Source organism: Paralichthys olivaceus, chromosome 7 (assembly GCF_024713975.1).
Source record: "Paralichthys olivaceus isolate ysfri-2021 chromosome 7, ASM2471397v2, whole genome shotgun sequence".
NCBI classification, from domain to species: domain Eukaryota; kingdom Metazoa; phylum Chordata; class Actinopteri; order Pleuronectiformes; family Paralichthyidae; genus Paralichthys; species Paralichthys olivaceus.
In genome coordinates, this window is record NC_091099.1 from 20,228,100 (window position 1) to 20,240,622 (window position 12,523).

The window sequence follows — 12,523 nt, forward strand, 5'->3', positions numbered from 1 at the left end:
TGCAAAATTACATCTGAACAATGCTTAAATCTGTCCCTAAGCGTGGCGTTTAACACAACAGCTGGTCTGTAGACATAGCAACCAGACATAAACGACAATGATTTCTTAAGTCATCAACAGAGCCTGTATATAATACATGAGAAAGTATAGAGGAAACCATAACTTACATTCACACAACCTTGTTTTACGTCTGGCAAAAGAATGAATTGTAGTATTGTAGAAAAAGACGACCAGACCAAGTATTAAACACAGAGTGAGGTAGATGCTATAAGTTCTTCCATTTGAGAGGGTTTCTTTACTCAATGGGAAACTGAATGTGGCTGGTGGGTTAGTGACTGCCTTTGTAAAGTGCAAATCTTTACTGTGTGCTTTGATTGAGAAAACATTAACTTGTTAGTTCATTTTTGTAAGTGTGCAAAAGAAAAGTATTGATAAACATATTGAAGAGTTATTCTGATTGTATCCGTTTCTTTCCAGCAGCTATATGTTCAGTTTAAGGTATGCAGCAGTGTACTGCACACAAGGCTGCTGGGGGGAAAAACATTTCCTTATGCGAGGGTTTCATCAGTTGCAGCTTCACATGATTTACTTTGGACAATCACACAATACATGTGGCAGCGTTAGAAGAGATTTAATAACTCTGTAATAACAGATTAGAAATTCTTGAGTACAAGTACCTATTTTTACAGCTGATAAATCATAAAATGTCATTCTTTCAAAATACAAAAATAAGTCACGGGACACACACCTTAAAAATGCAATAAATAGTGATTTTAAAAAACACCAAAAACATGCACAGTCTTCTTGGGAGTAAGAAAATGGAACTGTTTGTGCACTTTATTGTGCGTCACATTGCAATGCCTCAGAAACAGTGGGAATCCTCTTGTGGTGTCATCAGAGGGCTTCTTATTCTTACTGATGCATCACAGGGAGCAATGCGGCTGGTATCTGTTGGGGGATCATCTCCAGCTGTAGTGATTCTGCAAGATATCACATTAACAATGAATTATGCACAAGACCATAACCAATACATTGGTAAGAGCTCAGCATATTACTGAATTTCAAGAAAACACAAAAAAGATATGCTAAGGTTGCAAACTGTAAATTGAGAAAAAACATTGTCATTCTTTTAAAGATCTTTTTTTGTGTTTCTAAAAGGATGGTATAATTGATGTTATTGGTAAAGCAGTTTTTACAGAATGATTATGGGTACAGTTCATGTCAGTATTGTAGAACAACAACAAAAGAACTTGCTCTGGATAGATAGTCAATTACAGTGGCTGAATGTAACTAAGTACATTTACTGAAGTACTGTCCTTCATTACAATTCTGAGGAATTATTTTACACTAAATCAGCTGAATATACTATAATATAGTAGCAGATACAATTACTTAAGCAGGGTTATGAATGCATGACATTGAACAGAGTGTTTTTAAATGATGGTATTTCTTCTCATTAAGTACACGATCCAAATACTTCTTCCACCACTGGTAATCTGTCACAATACTTTGCAGTCATTTTCACAGTTACATTATTCATCCATCCATCATGTGCACCACTTATCCAGTAAAGGTCACAGGTGCAGCTGGAGCTGGGGTACACCCTGGACTGGTTGCCAGTGTCTTGAAGGTCCACAATTACATTATATTATTATATTCACCTGAAATATATGTCCACAAACTTTAGCTAAATTCACACAAAACCATGTGGTAACTGCACTACCTGTGTGCTACGGGAAAGAGGCCAGTGTTTCTCCTCTCCTCGGCCTGTTTTAGTTGGAGACAGTGCTGCTTTGCCTCACGTCGTCATGTTGAGCACTACAGCTTTCATACTCTGGATCCACCTGCTCTTCTTTGATTGCCATCTTCTTTGCATCCTCTGCAAAACAAATCCATTAGAGAGGTGGTCACATTTGAATCCAGAGCTACATGTGTCTGTCAAACTAACAAATACATACCATGCTTTTGTTTAAGACAATCCCAAAAAGCAAGTACATCTCTGTAGTCAAACAGGTCATTAAATTAATCAAACTGTACAGTTTAAGAGAATTGTAGCAACTGTTTACCTTTAGCTAGCAGCAGATCGAAGGAGTACTCGGTCTCCATCACCTCTCGACTGGGTACAAAACCTCTCATCTGGTCTCTCAGCTCCTTCAGCTTGATGTAGAAATGCACTTTATCCTGCGCTCGGGGAAACTGAGCACAGCGAGGGCTTGATGAGGGCATCAAGTAGCACACCTATGGGTGGGAGGAAATATACTTTGAGAATGGATGTATAAATTGTTGAGTATATTTTAAGTATAATTTGAGTACTGTTTCTTCATACTGTTTCAGTTTCTGGTATTTTGTAGGGCTGCAGACCAAACTCTAGATTCTTTGCCTTTACGCCAAAGGTTTCTTTGCAAAAGATTTCATAAATACCTGCAAAAGGAAAGATTCTGTCAAACTTATTCAATGGCTTCATGAGAAAAACATATAAGAACAGAAATGGAGAAAAGTACAGTTATTTCATTGTTACAAAAAGTTACCTTTGCCATTAAAAGCTGCTATTAATGGTTTGTATTTCTGCAACTTCTCAAGTAACTGTCGACCTCCTTCACGAATCTCCTTACTGCAAAAAAAATATACAGACAATAAAATCTTTTCAATGTTCTGTCGAGGTACACAGTTAATTAGATTCGACTATATTCATCACATCGTTCTGTAAAACCTAAACAACTCAAATGACTGGAATGTGATTTATTCTAATTAAAACTGCCTTTCTACAAACTGTGCATCACAATGTGAGTTTTTCTTCCTGACCTGGAGAGGTCCTTGCTGCCAGGCGTGGTCCTCTCCACCATGTTGGTGAAGCCGATGCTGTATTTCTCCGGCAGGCTCTCATCATGCATGTAGTTGAGCTGCTGGTCAGTTAGACCAGAGAGAAACAGACATTTCCCTGTACAGAAGAGCAAATTGAGCAAATACAAGGTGTCAATACAACTGACCGAAACTAGTTTTTTGACAGACTTTCAGGTAACGTAGCTGCACTGAATCTGCACGACTTTACTGTCACACACTGCTGGACAATGAGCAGGTTTGTTTTACAGCATGATGACAAAATGATGTTCAGTGCTACTGCATGACCTGATGAGGTGTGCAGCACCAGTGTCATCAGCGAAACGATAAACAGTGCACAAAACATATAGAAAATTAATACACTAAGATAATAAACGTAGAAGATTGAGAGAAAAAAATGCGTTGCGCCTTTACTACTTTAGAAATAGTGTGATAACAAATATTCTTCAGGATCTATTTATGATTGATGAAAGCCTTGTTCACGCAGATCTTAGCTACATCTCACTGTCTGGAAATATGGCCTCAAAATGTTGATATTGTCCTTTACTGACCCATTCAAAAGCTTAAATGTGAGCAAAAACACATTTCAAAATTGTACAGTGTCAAGCATACAGTATATTCTGTCTGATTGCTCCACTGACTCACTGCAGCTACATATTTTATACACAGTGAAATATTCAAACCCAAGACACCATTTATATGGCCGCACAAGCATGGCTGGATTGAACATTACAAAGGTTAATTGTATCACATCATCATGTCAGGTCCCTGGAAGCTTTGGTATCTGTTTGCATTTGAATTTATAACAAATCTAAACAGCATCACAAACATTTGTAATGATGAACCCACCACAACCGGTTCAAACAGGGTAGAAGCAGTTAAAAGTGAATACTGGCATATACTCCCTGTAGTCAGTAATGAAATTGAATTTCAACATACAGAAATGGTTTCCTGGGTTTGGGTAATGGTGTCCTTTGTAGGCTGACATAAGTCCTGGGTTAATTCCAATCTGAGGAGAAACATGAAGGTGTTACTATGGCAATAGACCTAAAAACTACAGTTTTATGTGACCAGATTATGTGTACATTATGTGTAAAGGGTTTTGAAATTTGGAGGTTTTCCTTGTATAATTGTCACAAACAACATTAACCCACCAATTATTCATAGAAACAAATACATTCTCAATAGGCGTCCCATTATATAACTCACTATCAAAATGTCAAGATTGTAGGTAATAACGTCTGGCAGGGTTTTGGCCATAACCTCAGCCACTGACATGCCGTTGAAGCGGTTGAGAGCCCTCTTGGCCTTCTTGGCTGCTTCGGCCTCATCCTCCTCCTCCTGTACTTCGCCGTCCTCCGCCTGCTGTTTTGGAGGCCGGCCTCTCTTTTTCTTCACTGGTGTCACAACTGGTTCAAAGAAAAGGAGGAGTGAGGTGTGAAATATGACACACACAACAAAAAATATGTGTGGCATTTTGGAGTTTGTTTAGCAGAAGCCATTATAAGAATTTTAATTTACATTCTGTAACATTCTTAAAGGTACACTGTGTACATGAAACATGAAAAACTCAAAAGGTGTTTAGTTTGTCCAGTCTGGACTAATGTAAAAAACATGGCGGCCTCCGTAGAGAGGGTTCCCTCAATGTAAATATAAAGTATTTGAATATAAAGGACCTTTCCTGGGATAAAGAAAACTACAATTCAAACAATTTAGATGAAATGAACTAGTGAAAACATCATGAGGGTTATTCTACATGCAATTTCTGCCAATAGATCCCTTTCACCTAAATCTCACACACTGGACCTTTAACTCACACACAATTCACTTCTTTAAAGTAGACTGAAAGAGACCTACTGCAGCTGATACTGCGTCTGAGGGAAAATGTATTTGATTAAAATCCTCTCCAATACCTTGAGGCGGCCCAGCAGGCTGAGGCTGGTGCTGGACACTCTGCTGCTCCTGCTGCTGTATTACATGATGATGCTGAGAGTGATGCTGGACGCCGACATGTTGCTGCTGCTCCCTGACATTGTACATCTGCTCCTGGTAGTGATTTGGGGCTGCAGGGTAGTTCTGGTAAAAAGGTTCCTGGTAAAGAGGCTGCTCCCGATGGACAGATAGCTCAGCCATGACCAGCTCATCTCTGGGACCTTCTGTGTGATAGCCCATGTTGTGATAAGGCATCACATGTTGCGCCTCAGGGTGCTGCTGGCTGGACTGGTACCTGGAAAAGAAGAGGGTGCATGAGAGAAGAGGAGAGGACGGAAAGGAGGAAGAAGGTTACGGAGAGAAAGGAGAGAAGGGTGAGCAACAACAGAAAATAACACTGACCTGGACAAAACAAGAACAACAATAACGGCTGGTGTTTGATGCAGTGCATGAAGATGTGAGTGAGGCAAACAAGGCACAATACTAACAAACATACATGCGCTGATGTAAACATGTTTGCTTTCTCTGAACTACATTCATTACACCTTTATTGAGATGATTTGCTCTTTTCTAGGTATATTTAGCTCAAACATGTATTTGTTACACCCACACATTTTTAAAACTTATCTTAAAACTCCACATTGATTGTTCACTTCATTAAAATTTGTCTGGAATGGAATGAAGACATACAAACAATCAATAGGACTTGCATAATCGTGACTGATGTGAATTCAACTACAAGTCAAACACGTGAAGAGTTTATCTTATGGCTGCGTCCATACTGCAGTCGGCAAATAGATAGAGTGCAGGTGTATTTATAAAGCCTGTAGCAAGTGATGGTGTAATGTTTACATCCCTTTACATGTGGCAAACCAGCTGCAGGACATCTCTCATGAGAGAGCTGCGGATAAAGATCATTTTTATTAATCTGCTTCTTCATTTCTCCATTAATCCCTTAACTCGGTCTGTAAAATGTCAAAAAGTAAAACAGCCTTAACATCTTTGTGTCGGCCAAAGTAACGGCTTTAAATGTCTAAATGTCTCCTAACTCAAAACATATTGATTTGACAGGGTGTAAACATATGAGAAGACTTGTTTTCATTCTCTTTGACTACGTTTTACTAAAAATAAACCAGCCATCTTCGGCTGTGATTATCATTATTGTCATTATAAGTCTTCTTTTGTATTTATTTTCTTACTAAATATTGGTGTCTTGTAAATCGGTGTCCTGCCTAAAGTGCATGACACAATAATCAAAATCCAGTGTGCAAGATTTAGGTGAAAGGGATCCATTGTCAGAAATTGAATATAAAATAATCCTAGTGAGGTTTTCACTAGTGTGTTTCATCTTAATAGAACAAATTGTTTTTTTTAATTTACCCTAGAATGGGCTCTTTATATTTAAATACTTTATATTTACATCAGGAGCGGGTCGTCTTTACGGAAGTTTTAGACAAAACTAAACACCTTTTGTTTGGAAGGGGGGGTTGAGGTGAGGGGTATTCAACTGCAACATGCAACTTTATCACTAGACGTCATCAGATTTTACACAATGGACCTTTAATATTCATGGTGCAACATGACTCTTTCTGATTATCTGGATATTATAAGAGTTATTGTTCCACACACTGGATAACAACTAACATCTAAGATTACAGATAACAGTCCTCCATCAGCAGCATCTATTTACAGGAATATCTCATTAGCATTAATAAACGAACCATCACTGGCTACAAACCTGGATATAAAGTGTAGGTGTGTATGGGATCGTGTCAGATGATTTTTTTAAATTCTCCATCTCATGCATGACAATGAAGACCCAGGACCTGCCTTCACCTCCAACACCAACTCACCACTGCTGAAAATAATCCGAGGGAACCGTCAATGATGTGAACTGGTTTTCCTCCATCTTAACTGTTGACTTGTTTGAATGGATGAACATTTACTGACCTGCCGCGTTCGTTCATATAAGCAGTAGTAAACATGAACTGTGTGGATATTTGAGCACGTTAACAGACACCGCAGGCACAAAGAAGACAGGAAGCTGGAGGCTTTAACTCAACAGTGAGCTAACAACAAAACGCAGCGGTGGGGAACCCGGAAGAGAGCGACTCATTAACGAAACATGAAGCCATATGATCAAACTAACGTACCTGTCATACATTTTGTTCTGTAATTTTCAAATAAGCAGACGTGGGGGGCTGGTAGTCCGCCCAAAACAAAGACCATTTAAACGATCGACGTCTACGCTCACTCGGGTTGAGTCAAACTTTAGCGCCATCTCGCGGTTTGGAGGTGTACATTTAGCCACGCCACTAAATCAAGCAACCACCGCAGACGATCGGTTATTGTTTATTATTGTTGTTATTAATGAGTGAGACAGCGCGAGTCCCGCATCATTTCAAACATCAGGAAACACACGTGGAGCAAAGCAGCGCACGTCTATTGTACGCTTCACAGACTGCACGTCCTCCCGCTGCCTCTAGATGGCGTTAGAGTATTTATCCTACAAGCTTAATGCCGTAGAAGAAGGCAGCAGCCAAAGATATGTGTATTTTTGTAAAGAACATCACTCCACAGTGAAAAAACTGGACGTCACAGGGGAAAAAAGATGTGTTTTATTTCGAGTCAGTCTAATATCTGGATTATTATTTACTTCCTGTTACGATTCCCCTGATTGACAAGTCTTAAACAGCTACAAATAGTATGCAGCTAGCGAAAATAGCGTTTTACTCACAAACTATATAGAAAATGCTGATAAGAAATGCAACCTGAACGCAGCAGAATACACATCGAGGGTGTTCTATTAATCATTGAAGCTTAAAATGTTTTTAAATTAAATTAATATCGTCTTCAACACGTAAATTCACAAAAAGAACTACCACATAGTTTACAAATACATGTAGGGAAACGGAAACCTCCGTTTTTTGTTGTTGTATCCGCGAGTAAAGGCAGAGTGAGAGCTCTTGACTCTGTCGGACTATCCCCGTGTCAGCTGAACAGCATGACCCGTGTGACACTGGTGTCTGAGAGATGGTGAAACCCAGCGAGCACTTCTCTCAATGACAGTGACATAAACAAGGTAAGATCAGATCGAGTCCGTCGCTTTGTCACTATTATCTGTTTGTGTCCCTGATACATCAGCGCTAACCTTTACATACAGCCCATGGTGCTAACCTATGCTGCTAACCAAAGGTGCTAACACACACTGACATTGATATCACAAACAGCTCATCTATGATGTTTACTTCATACTTCAACTCATATTAAGAAGCTTATGAGGCTTTATTCTACAATTTGACTGGACAATGTTTGTTTTTTGTTATCCAGCAAATTATTTAACAGAATATTCCACTTATCACCCAACTAAAAAGAAGAGCAGAGACAGATGCTTCTGCTCCATTTGTTGCAGCTTTTAAAATCCAATGTTTTTATACATAAGAGCCTCTAACTAAACTATGTTACAACATCTAAGGTCATCATTGTATTCATGTTATTGTTATTTTATTATTGCACACATTTCTATCAATTGCATTTGTACTATTTTACTCCTTCTACTTATTTCTAACATGTGTAAAGCGTCCTTGGGTCCCCTGAGGGGTGCTATATAAATGCAAGCCATTATTATTATTAAATTCTTCTACTTTTTCTCTTTTTAACCTCTTTTATTTTGCTAAGAAATTCTTTTAAACTGTTAAGTCCATGAACAGCACCTTGACTCTACCTCTGTGTTTCTTTCTGTCTCCAGGTGAACAAAGTGTGTGAGGATGCCAGCCGGTGTGTCTTGGCCTCGGTACCTGAGGATGTTTGGAGCCAGTGTACTGGCCATGTTTGCAGGAGCACAGGTTGTCCATCAGTACTACCTACCTGATCTGGTGAGGGACAAGTTTAACCATTCCCCCCAGTTTCCCCATTCAGTTTTTATTACCCTGCAATTCTGCAATAGCCATAAAGTCATTTGACAGCCACCACACACCAGGGGTAAAAGGAGCAGCTTTAATGTATACACAGGACAGTAGTGATGATTCTGTCAGGTCTTTAACAGGTCTGCAAACATCTGGCACAACTGTGTTAGAATCGGTACCAAACAACCAGATTTTTAATGTTGGTGTTCAAGGTCTTTGAACGGTTTCACTATCACTTCAAGTGTAGCTAATATGTTGAAGTGTCACATTATTAGATTTTTACATTTTTGTTTGGAAAATTAAAAAAAACTGAATGGGCTCTGTTTTCTTTTACTGTGTGTTTAACAACACTTGCTGTTCTGCTCTTTCAGAGTATACCAGAGATCCCACCAAGGCCTGGGGAGCTTCAGACAGAACTGCTGGGATACAGAGTCAAAGAAGAAGCTGATGCTACGTTACAGCAGTTCAGAGCAGAACAAAAAGTGGACTGAGTTATACATCCTCTGTGTGATGGACTCACAATCGAGTAGACTTTATCCAGTTTTTGCCAACAGCCGGAGGCTGAAGAATGCCTGGGTGAACTTGGATATCAGTAAATGGAGATCTTCTGTGTTGGCCTCTTTCTTATAATGGAACAAATGAGAGTGGAATGTCGGAGTTTTGCTGCCCAAGACGAAGACCTTATCTTTTCCATCCAGTTGTATCCATCTGATGTCAATACATCTTTTCATCCTTTTTGATTGTGTTTGTATTTGTGTGATGAAATATGCTACACACAGCATTTTGGAGTAAATATTTTGCTCAGCATTTACATTAAAGAGGTCAGAATTATCCTGAAGAACCACATCCTAATTCTTCTGGGGTGAGGCGAAAGATCCAGTTCTGAATGTCTTCTTATAACTGGCCTCTGAAAATACTAATAAAAGCACCTCAGTTAACAACAGCTTCCTTGCATGATGTTGCATGTGCTTGACATAGTGTCAAGCTGAAATTATACTTTTGCTGCCTGGGAAATTTGATTTTAGAACCTGTAAGAACTTTCATCTGAGTGGACATTGTGAGTCTGGCTTCGTCACACACAATTTGCATTTGTAGATCACTGAGGAGAGGCTACTGGCACTTTAAACCCATAAAATAATAAAGTGTCACACAATAGAACTAAGAGAAGGGATGGTTACTTTAATTGAATGAATATCAGATAGCAGCATTAAGAAATAAGATCAATCAATGAGAATAAATACAAAAATACAATCTTTATAATGTAAACTGTCCTAATCAAAGCTGAATTATTCTACTGTGAGCAGGATTTGCTGGCTGCTCAGTACCCAGGGTATTTATACTATTTATTCTGAATGGACTTCCTCTCCTTTGCTAACACGTGCTGTGGTCATGTAAGGTTGGTATCATAGCAACAAGCTTAAACAAACGGGAGGCGGAGAAAATGGCGACGCAGAGAGAACGAGACGCGGCTGACTATCTGAAGAGACACCGAATAATGGAGCTGATGGAGAACCTGAGCAGTCTGCTCTTCTTCTACAGACCCGGTTAGAGATTATTCCTCTGGCTCACACACAGCGTCCCACACTCTGTGCAGTAAGGTTAGCTTTAGCAACAGTTAGCGTGCCAGCTCCATTTACATGGCGCAGCTTCTCAGCCACAGATGTTTTTATATCAGTGCAGTTAACTCTCGAAACTGTTTGTGAAGAAGTGCTGCTTCAACTGGATGTACAATCACTGTTTAATTCAGTGAGGGTGAGCGGAACGACACAAACACATCTCTGTATAATGCGCACAAACTACACCCTTAAAGAACTACAAACTACACTGTGAAATATCTACAAACTACACCCTTAAAGAACTACAAACTACACTGTGAAATATCTACAAACTACACCCTTAAAGAACTACAAACTACACTGTGAAATATCTACAAACTACACTCTGAAAGAACTACAAACTACACCCTTAAAGAACTATTAAGTATCCTTAAAGAACTACAAACTACACCCTGAAATAACTACAAACAACACCCTGAAGAACTACAAAATACACCCTTAAAGAAGTACAAACTACACTCTGAAAGAACTACAAACAACACCCTGAAGAACTACAAAATACACTCTGAAAGAACTACAAACTACACCCTTAAAGAACTACAAAATACACCCCGAAGAACTACAAACTACACCCTCAAAGAACTACAAAATATACCCGGAAGAACTACAAACTACACCCCTAAAAAACTACAAACTACACCCTGAAAGAACTACAAACTACACTCTTAAAGAACTACAAAATACACCCTAAAGAACTACAAATTACATGCTTAAAAAACTACAAACTACACCCTTAAAGAACTACAAAATACACCCTGAAGAACTACAAACTACAGCCTGAAGAACTGCAAAGACATCATTGAAGAACTATTAAGTACATTCTGAAAGAAATACAAACTGCATCCTTAAAGAACTACAAACTACATCCTTAAACAATGAATTAATTTTTTGCTGTGTCTCTGAGGTTACTACTTCCACCACCACCACAGCACAATGGTCTTCTCCTGGTCTCCTGGCTATTGTATTCAAAGTATATTTAGAAACAATATAGTTTTGTGTTGCTTTATTATTTAAAGTTCTTGATCATATATTTATTCAGTCGTGGTTGTTCTGAACTTTCCCTAAGGCATTCAATAATTTAACTTTAATAGTGATGTTATAGATGATGTGCTTTGATTCATTCTTTCCTTCAGAGAAACCCAGAGAGTTTCTTATAGAGCAGCTGGAACAGCTGAAGATTTCTCAACAGAGCGGTGGACAAGGACCCAATCTGTTCAACAACTCCAACCTGGACGCAGTCCTCGGGATCCTGGACCCCACTGATCAAAAACACATCACTTTTGCACAATACAAGCACGGTGAGCAAAAGATGAGGGCGCTTTTAATATCTTCCTGGGTTGAGGGACTGCCACTGCAAAATACATGATTGTCATTCAAAGTGTCTTCATAATCCTCAGGTCAACAGGAAAACCCATAGAAATATTTTCATGCATTAATTTTTCATGTGTGTATTCTGTTTATCTTTATCAGAACCTTTAATTGTACAATAATTATATGAAGTAGAATAATTATTCATTCATGTAGAGGTGTTTTCATCCAAGTATCACTTCATAATTAACTGTTCTTTATTCTCCACAGCTCTGACCACACTGGGCATTAAGTACTTTGATGAATGTCCTGAAGGTGCAAATGAAGACAGAATATCCTATGAGACGTTTAAAACAGAAGCGTAAGGGCAGTTTCTAAACTATAAACATGACAAAACAATATTGACAAGCACTTTCAAATACGCCATCTTATGAAGGAACGTTTTATTTTGTTTTTTTAACAGGACTCAAGGCCTGCAGAGAAGCTCAGCAACATATGAACAACCATGAATTTTGATGCTTTTTTCGCCCACTCAGTTGATATTTATCATAAATATCATTATTATTTGTACTAAATAAAGTTTCATACAGTAGTATATATTTTAATTGCACATTCATCATACTAGTAACCTCCCACATGAGGATGTTCGATAACAGATAACTACTGAATACAATTCACAAGTTCTACATCTATTCTAAGTAAAGGGATTTACAGTTCACATGATATGCACTGTCCTGATGCATTTCACAATGACATTTGTGGTGGTGACTGTGATAAGGGGAGTCAAAGAGGGAGGTGCAGAAGATTGTGCAGTTCCACAGAAGTCAAACTGAAATGCAGAAGTCAGGCATTGCAAGAAGTTTTCATTGAGAATTGATGCAATCAGGGGCCATGTTAAAGAACTTAGATACACAATTTTAAAAT

At 38.7% G+C, this 12,523-nt stretch overlaps 3 protein-coding genes across 7 annotated transcripts; 2 read left to right on the plus strand and 1 right to left on the minus strand.

Annotated features, from left to right (window-relative positions):
• Window positions 1–609: 609 nt before the first annotated feature.
• tdg.2 (thymine DNA glycosylase, tandem duplicate 2) lies at window positions 610–7,062 on the minus strand. 5 transcript variants are annotated; one of them, XM_069527897.1, is made up of 11 exons: window positions 6,721–6,954; window positions 6,509–6,625; window positions 4,752–5,065; window positions 4,048–4,247; window positions 3,778–3,847; window positions 2,803–2,938; window positions 2,529–2,611; window positions 2,327–2,421; window positions 2,067–2,238; window positions 1,724–1,879; window positions 610–980 (listed from the first exon to the last, which is right to left on the minus strand). In XM_069527897.1, exons 3-10 carry the CDS (start codon window positions 5,023–5,025, stop codon window positions 1,773–1,775), a joined length of 1,137 nt encoding a protein of 378 aa, XP_069383998.1. In that variant the 5' UTR covers window positions 5,026–5,065; window positions 6,509–6,625; window positions 6,721–6,954; the 3' UTR covers window positions 610–980; window positions 1,724–1,772. The 5 variants fall into 5 exon arrangements, with proteins under 5 accessions (XP_069383998.1, XP_069383999.1, XP_019935078.2 ...); XM_069527898.1 differs by having other exon boundaries at window positions 6,509–6,628; XM_020079519.2 differs by lacking the exon at window positions 6,509–6,625 and having other exon boundaries at window positions 6,924–7,062.
• Window positions 7,063–7,715: 653 nt separating this feature from the next.
• uqcc6 (ubiquinol-cytochrome c reductase complex assembly factor 6) lies at window positions 7,716–9,613 on the plus strand. Its single transcript, XM_020078752.2, has 3 exons — window positions 7,716–7,852; window positions 8,519–8,645; window positions 9,047–9,613. The coding sequence occupies exons 2-3, from the start codon at window positions 8,538–8,540 to the stop codon at window positions 9,164–9,166; spliced, it is 228 nt and encodes a 75-aa protein (XP_019934311.1). The 5' UTR covers window positions 7,716–7,852; window positions 8,519–8,537; the 3' UTR covers window positions 9,167–9,613.
• A 446-nt stretch (window positions 9,614–10,059) lies between these two features.
• On the plus strand, window positions 10,060–12,196 carry efcab10 (EF-hand calcium binding domain 10). Its single transcript, XM_020078825.2, has 4 exons — window positions 10,060–10,219; window positions 11,425–11,589; window positions 11,870–11,960; window positions 12,063–12,196. The coding sequence occupies exons 1-4, from the start codon at window positions 10,117–10,119 to the stop codon at window positions 12,106–12,108; spliced, it is 405 nt and encodes a 134-aa protein (XP_019934384.2). The 5' UTR covers window positions 10,060–10,116; the 3' UTR covers window positions 12,109–12,196.
• Window positions 12,197–12,523: the final 327 nt, after the last annotated feature.